Below are 10,625 nucleotides of genomic sequence, written 5' to 3'. Positions count from 1 at the left end.
GTAAGATCCCTGTGAGTGCTGGGAATGGAGCCTGGTCCTCTGTAAGAGCAGCCTGTCTGTTTAACCACCAAGCTTCTTTGGCACCAACGTAGCTCTTACTCTTACACAATGAAGACAGATTAGAGTTCCAACAATTTGTCTTAGGAACAAGCACTGTGCATATGTTCAGAGGCTGTGGGACTCTTTCTAGAGCTGCTTATTGGTAAACTGAGGTAATAAAAAGGAAAATTACATCTTTCTGAAAGTGAATACTTCGATGTTGACTCAAATCTTTGTCTTTATAAAACTGACTCAAAAATTGTTAAAAGCAGCTTCTTGCCATTTCACATAGAAAGGAAAGGAATTTTTATTACACTGTAAAACCAAATTGATAGTTTCATTTAGTTCTTAATTGGAAATGACATTATATTTTTTTTATTTTTGAAGGCTTTTTTCCTGCTTATAATATACTGAATATGATTACTTCCTACCGTCCAGCATTACTGTTTATTTGTAATTTGTAGAATGAAATACCAGCTACTACACAACAGTTTTATGGATTAGCGTTCTGTTTCTTTGTGTGGGGGTGGGCACTTAGGACTCTTAGCCCACTCCCAAGAACTGGTTCTAGTTTCCATTCTGGCAGCTGACCAGGCCGTCAGGCTGATACAACAGCGCCTTTGTACACTGAGCCATCCTACCAGTGGGCCCTAGCTATCTTTCTTCTTCGTGGGCTGAAGATCACAGAATCTTTTAAGCTGGCTTGGAAGCATTGAGCCATCTCACAGACCCTCAACTAACCCTTTAAACATGCTTTCACAATGTGCCAGAAATAGCTAAAGCGTGGCGTTTACTTACAGAAACTCACTGAGCATTTCTCAGGACTCACTGAACCCTAAGCAGGTGATGTTGTATCTACCCAAGGTCAAGATGGCCATTTATGAGTAGTAAAGAAATGGTTATCGAAATCCTCTGTGAGATTAGTTATTTTTAGATCTCTAGGACAGTGTAGAGGTTTAGACTGAACTCAACTTAGGATTAAATTTAAAGAATTTCATTGCAGATGGAGAGAAAACAAGAATCCAGTGAAGAGGGGCTGGAGGAAAGGTTCAGCGTGTGAAGGTCTTGCTGTTTTAGCCTCACCAGCTGAGTTCAGGCCCTGGAACTCACAGAGGAGGAGACGTGAAAGTTGTCCTCTACACATACATCACTATGGCACATACCCAGTACTCACACATACATCTTACACAAACTGTAATAATAAATAAAAGAATCCAGTGATATGATTAGATTTCAAGTGTTAGTCTGCGAATGTCCTAGTTGGTGACATTGCGACAGCAGCAGTGAGATCCTTGTATCCTGAGTCTGGTAGGGAAGGTACGATGCCCATGACTCAGCAGATGAGTGACTCAGCAGATGATGTCACAGACCCGAACACATGGGGCTTCTGGTGTTTCCCTCGCTTATCTCTTGCTAATGAGTCAGGTGTTTCTGCAGTTGTTCATGTGTTACCAGATCCCCTCCTGCTAGAACACTCACATGTTGAGAGAGGAGGACTGATGCAGTGCTCCCAGTGTGCTGGCTAACTGGGTAACACTCACAGGTGCTCCCTGAGAGACACTACAGCTCTAATCTGCTGTCTGTCTTGATGTCCATGTTTAAGGCATGAGCCTTGCACTCAGGTCAACTGCCTTAGGCTTCCTAAGTTATAAAACACGGGAGCTGTTTCCTACTGAGCCACACTAAAAGTAAATGAAACACTTCACCCATAATAATAAGGAATTGCATTTTTATTTCTCAAAACATGTAAGTTTTATTGAGTTTGGCTTTGCTTTTTGGTGTTACTGGGGATTGCAAATGGAGCCTTATGCAAGACAAATATTCTCTGAGCTACATCCTCAGGCTCGGGGATACATAGGGTAATCATGGGATAATGCTGTTCTGAGTAGTCTTACCAGATTTTTTCTCCTTCTCAGTTTCTTAATTTCCTTCAGAGCATGTAAGCATTACATTGTTTCATTTACTCTGTTCATACAAATTGTTCTGTGTACATAGAGTTAGTCAGTCTGTATGCCACTGTTACTGATTGTCTCTCTGAATTTTAGGTCGCCCTGGTTTACCCCAACAATGATCCTGTCATGTTTATGGTGGCTTTTTATGGATGTCTCCTGGCAGAAGTGATTCCAGTACCCATAGAAGTACCCCTGACCAGAAAGGTAACTGTTAAATGTCCTTCCTTGTGATACAGTAGGTCCTGCACTGACTCAGTGACAGTAGAAACAATGTTATTGCTGGGTGGTGGTGGCCCATTCATCTTATTTTATATAATATACTCAACTTTACTTTCCAAAACTATTAACGTTATCAGAGATTATGTACATGTGAGTGTCATGAAGATAATGTATTTCATCTATGAAGAATTTTTATAACATTGTTTCTCATTTTAAAAATTGCGGGAGACATATATTTGAGTGTGCAGTAGTTACCATTCATAGAGTACCGTTCCTTCAGACTTACTTTATTAAGGAATTTCCTTAAACGGTTCACATAACCCAAAGCAGGCTGAGTGGGAAGATGATGCCGTGGTGCTGATGGCTCTATTGGGGGAACTGTGCTGGGGCCACTTCAGCAGACAGTGAGGTCACAGCACTCTTAACGGCTGAGCCATCTCTCCAGCCCCCAAGAATGTTGATTTATATGAAAGCATTGTTTTAAGTAATAAGGAAAATCTTAGTGCCATTGCTGATATTTTTAGCTGATGGGGTAGAGCATCTGTGTTCTAGGGAATCACAGTTCTCTGTAAGTTGACTCTACTTAGCTTTCTAACAATACTTTGAAGGATTGCACATAAGTACTTAAGACTTTGTCTTAGGTTGCTTTTTCTGCTGCTTAAGGCTAAAATCTATTTCCTTTAAAATTGAATAAAGGAACACACAGATTTGGTGTAATTGTTTGGAAATATGGGCTTTGATATCCATTTGCATTTTATTTATGTTGTTCTGGCCTGACTAGCCTTGCTCTTTGATCTGGGGTAGGACTAGGAGAAGAAAACTGTTAGGATTTCTTTCACTTTCCTAGAGAGTCAGAGAAGGTCACATTGGCTAGTAGGGCACATGGTTCGCAATGTCAGTGTAAAAGCAGTGTTTGGTTGTACGTAAACCCTTGTTTGGAGCCATGTTGTCCTGAGCTGTGACATTTGCCAGCTGTCTGGGCTCCATGGCACAGTGGGTAGTGCTGGAGCATCTCTGGGTGCTGGTTCAAAACGTGGTGTGCTCACATTCATTCACACTCACACCCTGACTGTGCTCAATATTTTTTTCTCCACAGGATGCCGGAGGTCAGCAGATTGGCTTCTTGCTAGGGAGCTGTGGGATTGCCTTAGCTCTCACCAGTGAAATTTGTTTGAAGGGCCTGCCAAAAACCCAGAATGGAGAAATTGTACAGTTTAAAGGTTAGTAATATTCATAACCAGATACCAACTAAAAGTCAAAATTGAGCTTTAGTCAGAATTTTACTATAGTAACAGCTAAGGGCTTCCCGTGTGTTTTCCCCTCTGTCATTTCAGGTAGGTACCATGGTTATCCTTACTTTTCAGGGAGGAAATTGAGAAACAGAGTCTTCAAATCACAGCTAATAACTAGCAAAGCTGTGAACTGTACTGAGTCTGTCTGATTCCATAGCCACAGTTTTACATGCGTGTGCTATCTGGAAAGGGGAGCTGGGACTCTGTACAGTAAAGCTAAATCCAGTGGGCAGAAGGACAGACAGCAGGGCACAAGGTTCCGAGGGTTTCCACTGACAAATTAGTCACCCCGTGTTGAGGAACTCTTCCATGTTGAGGAATGTCAAGGCTTGCATTAGTATATGGAATAAATGCTCTCTTCAAAGAAGCTATAACTGGTGATTTAGCACTAAAATATAATAAAAAATTAAGTATTTTATTGATTATGAAACAGTCTTAATACTCTGTCTTGCATTTAAGATAACTGGTTTGATGTGAAATCCTTCAGTGGCTTAGGCGGCTCTTTTTCACTCCGGGTTTGGTTTAGGTTGGCCTCGCCTCAAGTGGGTCGTAACAGATTCTAAGTACCTCTCAAAGCCGCCCAAAGACTGGCAGCCGCACATAGCACCTGCGGGCACGGAACCAGCATACATTGAGGTAAGTTGAGGCTGTGTGTATCCTGGCTTCCTTTACCATCAGGTGCAGGGTTAATGAATGTTAGGAGATTTGCTTGTTCTGTGAAGTTTCAGTTTTTTAATTTTACAAATGTCTTACAGTGGACCTTCTGTTAAAATTTATTTTTGAGGCAGAGTTGGAGTTTATTATTAGAGATTTTCACGTAGATTTGAAGCATAGGGTTAAAAGAAAACCCCGTGCCCAGGAGGAGAGTGAGACACAGCCCAGGGCATGGGTGCAGTCTTAGAGGAGTTGTCTATGCCAGTCACTGTCACTGTGACTTCTCAGTCAGGAGAAGGACGAGGATACCGGACACGCAGATCAAAGGGAAATATCTGTGCTGGAAGAGTGAGTTCAACGGACAGAAAATAAAGATCTAAAAATCCAAGCAACCGAGTGAAGGGCTTGCTGCTGACCGTGAGTGTGGGAGCTCAGATGACAGCAGCGCTCTCACCCCGAATCTGCAGAGCACTCAGAGCTCGAGACTTTAGACTCTTTGTTTGTTTGTTTAGTTCCAGTAATACCCAGAGGTGTGAGCTATTTTGTTAATTTTATGTTTTATTTTCCTCATCTTTAATAGTGATTGGTTTTATTATACTATTAGCTTTGTCACTCTGTACAGTGTGTTTTGATCACACTCAGCATCTAACCTGACTTTGCAGACATACCCTCTTCCCTACCCACCCTTCCTTGTGTATGTTTTGTTTCAGTTTTAAACTGTCAAGTACAGTGTGTGCTGGGTGTTGGGCCTTCACTGGAATGTGGCCACCCTGGGGTAGTTAGGGCACACCTCATCTACCTCTAAAAGACAGGCCATCAGCTGCCAGAAGCTCTCAGCTTGGCGGTCGGGACTTATTGGCCACCGTGCCTGTCCATGCTGGGCCTTCGTCTGCCTTGAGCAGCTCTCGTTCCCGCTGTCAGTGAACAAGTGCTGTGAGTTCATGCCAGCAGCTGCCCTGCTGTGCTTGGATTCTTTTCTCTTTTTCTTTTTTTCTTTTTTTTTTTTTTTTGGTTTGGTTTTTCGAGACAGGGTTTCTCTGTGTAGCCCTGGCTGTCCTGGACTCACTCTGTAGACCAGGCTGGCCTCGAACTCTTGAACTCAAAAATACGCCTGCCTCTGCCTCCCAAGTGCTAGGATTAAAGGCGTATGCCACCACCGCCCGGCTTTGCTCAGATTCTTAAGCTTGCACCCCACCCCCCTCCTGCAGTCATCTACAAGTCTTGGGCGGAAGGTGTGAAGTAGAGGGGCCATTAGGGCCGAGTATTCTGCATCTCTCATTCTCTGAGCCTGGACCAGGTCTCAGTCTACAGTGTCAATCACCCCTGCTGCCAAGAAGCTTCTCTGATGAGGGTGACTACCAGATTTCAACTGTACATCTGCTCTATGCAGTCAGGGAGATGGCTTAGTGGTTAAAGGGCCTTGCCACCAAGCCCGAGGGCCCTGAGTTCTAGTCCCAGAACTCACATGGTAGAAGGAGACAGCTGACTCTCGCAAGTTGTCTTCTAACCTCCACATGTGTATCATGGCATGCGTGTCAGTAAATAAATACTGTAAAGAAAAGTCTGTGCTATGGACAAGGAGGCTGAACTACAAACTGTGGTCACTGGTGCGAGGCTACGTGACTAACATTCTGTACCTCTGAGGCTGTGTCCTTCACCTCTGCAACCTCTTGAGCCTTGCCCACCAGCTGTCTACTAAACTAATAAGTAAGCACATCCATTAACTTTTAAAAAGGCTTGGGGTGCCATATGAACTGAAAGCTCTTGTAATAACTCATATAGGTAAGACATGAATTCAGCTTTGGCCACGAAAGAGGGAGGAGGCACATGATGTTGACTGCAGGGGCGGGGGGAGCTGAGTATATTTGAAAAACAGCCAAACAAACAGGAAGTTAAAGTGTGCGAGTGCGCACACGCGCATGTACACACACACACACACACACACACACACACACCAACAATTCAGTGATGAACCTTCAGTCTCGTGTCTTAGGGCAGACATGGTTCATCACTCTAAGTCCTAGGAACTAGCCGCTGGTTCCCTGGACTGCTGCTCTTCCATCTTAGTGACCAGTCTGTGGTGGGGACACTCTGGCTTCCTGCAGAGCTGCACCCTGCTATTCAGGGCCTACCCGCTTCTTATTACCACAGGGTTCTCCTGGTGAGTTGGAAACTCTTAAGGGGTTGTCAGCAGGAAGGGAGTAAGAATGACTTTATTATACAAAAAGATTTCCCTAGGCCCATCTGGGTGGCTTAGCAGGTGGGCGCCTGCCACTCAAGCCTGACAAGTTTGAACACAAAATTCATATAAAAGTAGGAAGGAGAACCAGACTTGTCCTCCAGTCTCTCTACACATGTGTTGTGGCATGTATATGTGTTCTCCCCATGTCATACATACAAATAATACAAAGTTTAAGAAAAAGGATTTATCTATATTGGCTGGGTTATAAATGTTTTACCTGAGTGCCCATAAGTGGACCATGCTTGTACAGTGTCCCCAGAGGCCAGAAGATGATATCCGATCCCCTGGAACTGGAGTTCTGGACAGTTGTAAGGGCCGAGCGGGTGCTGGGATCTGAGCTAGATCCTTTGTAAGAGCAGCCAGTGCTCTTCTGCGACACCTCTCCAGCCGAAGCTCATAGGGATGGGCAAGAGAGTGTGGGAGGGCTGAAGGATAGTAGGAAGCAGGGTGAGCCAGATTGGCCGACTGATTCTGAATAGAGAGAGAAGGCAAGAAGAACCACTCATTCCTCGCTTGGCACCTGATGAATGGCAGAATCCTTCAGTTAAATAGAAGACACAGACAGACTCAGGTAGCGTGTGGTGCATGCCGTTAGTTCCAGGAGGCAAAGGCAGGCAGATCTCCATGAATTCAAGGATAACCTGAACTACAGAACAAATTGCAGGACAGATGGGGCTACATAATAAGACCCTATCTAAAACAAAAAGGAAGGAAATACAGAGAAAGTTCTCATAGGTGGTGGGGGATAGAATGGAGTGTTGGCAGCATGCTTTCCTGTGGCTAGAGGCACTCCAGCAGGATGCCCAGGACTATTCGTCTGGATCTCCAGAGGAGAGACTGGATGGACAGAAAGCAGGGATTAGCAAGGGTGTAACACCCTGATGGCGTGAAGGTAGGACGGAGGCGGGCATCTTCAGGAGTGCCAACGTTTAAGGCAGAGTCAGAGATGATTCAGGGTAAGACAGTTCATGAGAGTCTGAGGCACAAGTTGCAGACAAGCCTGGGATCCATGGTGAGTCCTTGTCTCAGAGAGGGAGGAAAAAACCTGAGAGACAGCCAGAGCAGTGAGAGGGAGAGACCAGGAGACAGAAGAGCTAAGGGTGTCAGGTGGGCAAAGATCTTCTGGGTGATCTGACGTCAGAGAGGCTGACGAGCTTGATTAGAAGCAGCTGGGAAGGAGCACTGATGATAAAACAGAGTGTGACTATTTATAGGCGTGCGTAGGGCCTGCTGCTAACTGAGGTGCCAGGTCTCTCTGTGTTAGTATTTCTGTGGTGCTAGGGGATCCAACAGTGTCTTATGCAGCTAGGCAAGCATTCTACCATTGAGCTACAGCCTTAACCCTGGGGCCCACACCTCACACACTTAGCTCTGCAGAGCTGTGCTTCACCGTGGAGCTATCATTCTGTGTCTGCAGCCTAGGAGTGTTCACAGGACAGCAACAGAGTGTTAGATTTCATAGACAATCCAAAGATGCCTACAGACCTGTCATCACTGTATAAGAAGGCAAGCATCGGTCATCTGTGGCATCTCAGTGAAGTCTGGAGCCGACCCACAGATACTGCGGAGTGACTGGATTTGGTGATATGTCTGTCATACAGCTCATGTCACTTGGCTTTAGGTTTTTGGTGACCACGTCACACTGATGAGTAACTGAACTTTGAAGTCTTTTGACACTTGCTTCATTGTCCTCCAATCTTGCCTTTATTTGACGAGAGTTTGAGGGCCAAGTGTTCCCAATCAGCATGTAAAACTAAGCCATTGTGATGTTTGTCTGGATTTAGGTTTGTGTTCTGAATTTTGTTGTTGATAATAACCCATCTTATTGTACTTCTTATAGTTTTATTTTTGTTTTATTTTTCTAGTATAAAACAAGCAAAGAAGGGAGTGTGATGGGAGTCACAGTGTCCCGGCTCGCAATGCTGTCTCACTGCCAAGCTCTGTCACAGGCCTGCAATTATTCTGAAGGTCAGACCTCATCCCGTGACTGCCCTCATTGTTAGCTTCAGATATGTGTGACTGTGAGCGCCTACTGGGTGACTGGACTCCATTTAATGACAAATTCTGAGGGAAATGTTCCAGGACACATTCTTGGCTTGCTTTTGCCTTCTTTGTTACAAAATAAATTAAAAAAAAAATCTTGAAATTTAAATAAACTTCTGGATAAACCAGATATATAAAGTATGATTTCTAGAGTACAGAAATAGAAAGCCTCAATTAAAACCGTGTGTGTATAAGCCGTGGAGTCTTGTATGTTCCCATCTTCCCATGTAGACCAAGCTCAGTATAGTCCAAGAAATCCAGCTCCAGAGAGACCCAGGTGATGTGGCCCTCACCATCACCCTGGCACTCCTAACAGGCTGGAAGGGTCAGTTTGAGGCTAGCCTGAGATACATAGTGAGTTTACCTAGCCTGAGCTATGGCACGAGTTGGGACCCTGTCTCAAAAAATAAACACAGTAATGTGAAACTTTGGTCTGTAAGTGAATATTTCATAGTAAAAGTCCAGGCTGGCCTCCAGCTTGAGCCCCCTTGTGCCAACATTACAGGCCTGGGCTGCAGGACCTGTCTTCAGTGCTTACTTCAGATGTTCTTTTCCACATAACTTTTCAGTGTTTCATTTCCCTTTGCATAGTGAAAGGTGACTGTGTGCCTTTCAGGGCATTCCTGTCTGAATTTAAAGTATGTGTATGTTTGGGACAACCATGAGGTGAAGCCACAGACAGGGCTCCCTGACGAGTGCGCTCACTCAGACGCTCTGCTAGCGTCTGAAACTCAAGTTCCCGAATGTTAGAAACATGGAGAGATCTTCACTGAGTGAAAACAATTAGATGCAGGCTTATGTATACCTACTTTATTATGTTGATAATCTATCTATAGGTATCTAGAAATAGACATTTGTATACATAGGTTTTTATATAGAACAACATTTCATGTTTTTCTTTTCTTTTTTTTTTTTCTTTTTTTTATTTTGGTTTTTCGAGACAGAGTTACTCTGCATAGCCCGGGCTGTCCTGGAACTCACTCTGTAGACCAGGCCGGCCTCGAACTCAGAAATCCGCCTGCCTCTGCCTCCCAAGTACTGGGATTAAAGGCATGCGCCACCACCGCCGGCTATTTCATGTTTTTCTAAGAAGTATACTTTTTATATACATTTGAAATTTCCAGCCGGGCTGTGGTGGTGCATGCCTTTAATCCCAGTACTTGGGAGGCAGAGACAGGCGGATTTCTGAGTTCGAGGCCGGCCTGGTCTACAGAGTGAGTTCCAGGACAGCCAGGGCTATACAGAGAAACCCTGTCTTGAAAAACCAAAAAAAAAAAAAGAAAAAGAAAAAAGAAGTTTCCAGAGTTTCTAAACAAACACATGGTCTTTATTTCACTAGGGGAAAAAAAAAACCTCTTGATCAGGGCTACACAGAGAAACCCTGTCTCGAAAAACAAAAAACAAAACAAACAAACAAAAAAAAACCCACCTCTTGAATAATGTCCCTCAGTGCTAAAGGTTTCTACCGTAGTGTCTCTTCTGTGACCACATCACACTGTCACCATCCTCCAGCCAGTTTGTAGGGGACACTGATCTAATTGTTCTTCCAAAACCACCAAATACTTGGTAGGAGCAAGGAATGTGATGTCACTCTTTGCTAACCATGGCTGCCCTCTATTTCCCTCCACGTTTTCTCTTGCAGGAGAAACTGTGGTAAATGTTTTAGACTTTAAGAAGGACGCCGGGCTGTGGCATGGCATGTTTGCGGTAAGTGTCAGCATCAGGGAGCATATATACAGTAAGACATACTCGAGGCTGAGGCTCTGGAACAGTGCATGTCTCGGGATTTACAACTGAAGTTCCCAAAATGTCAGTAGCCTTTTCTAGAGGACACACAAGCACAAGGACCTGAGTTTAGATCCCCAGGATCTAAAGAAGCCAGGTGCAATAGTGCACATCTGTGGTTAAGCCCAGCTAACCTGCATCAGCAGTGCTGAACAGCAAGAGACCATGCTGGAGAGATGGGTCAGTGGTTAGAGCACGGCTGACCTCTCAGAGCTCAGTGGTTAGAGCACGGCTAACCTCTCGGAGCACTCCTGTCCTCTTCCTAGCACTACATCAGACTGCTTACGAATCCCTGTGGCTCTCGTTCTGTGGGCTCTCTCTCCTCTCTCTCAGTGAAAGAAATTAACAAGAAATAAGAGAGAGCATCTGGTGCAGTCTCTACCCCTCCCCCCTCCCCCA

General features: G+C 44.5%; 1 protein-coding gene across 1 annotated transcript in view; it reads left to right on the top strand.

Moving 5' to 3' along the window:
• Positions 1 to 10,625, top strand: part of Dip2b (disco interacting protein 2 homolog B) — a gene marked incomplete at its 5' end in the record, with an annotated part of 109,850 nt that overhangs the window by 45,051 nt on the left and 54,174 nt on the right. Inside the window, 5 exons of the mRNA XM_028788260.1 lie at positions 2,085 to 2,195; positions 3,307 to 3,430; positions 4,029 to 4,138; positions 8,264 to 8,366; positions 10,084 to 10,148. Coding sequence (XP_028644093.1) covers positions 2,085 to 2,195; positions 3,307 to 3,430; positions 4,029 to 4,138; positions 8,264 to 8,366; positions 10,084 to 10,148 — 513 coding nt within the window. The remainder of the gene's footprint in view (positions 1 to 2,084; positions 2,196 to 3,306; positions 3,431 to 4,028; positions 4,139 to 8,263; positions 8,367 to 10,083; positions 10,149 to 10,625) is intronic.

The sequence above is a fragment of the Grammomys surdaster genome, unplaced genomic scaffold, assembly GCF_004785775.1.
Source record: "Grammomys surdaster isolate TR1022 unplaced genomic scaffold, NIH_TR_1.0 125742, whole genome shotgun sequence".
Lineage (NCBI taxonomy): Eukaryota > Metazoa > Chordata > Mammalia > Rodentia > Muridae > Grammomys > Grammomys surdaster.
This window is presented reverse-complemented; position numbering and strand designations above follow the sequence as displayed.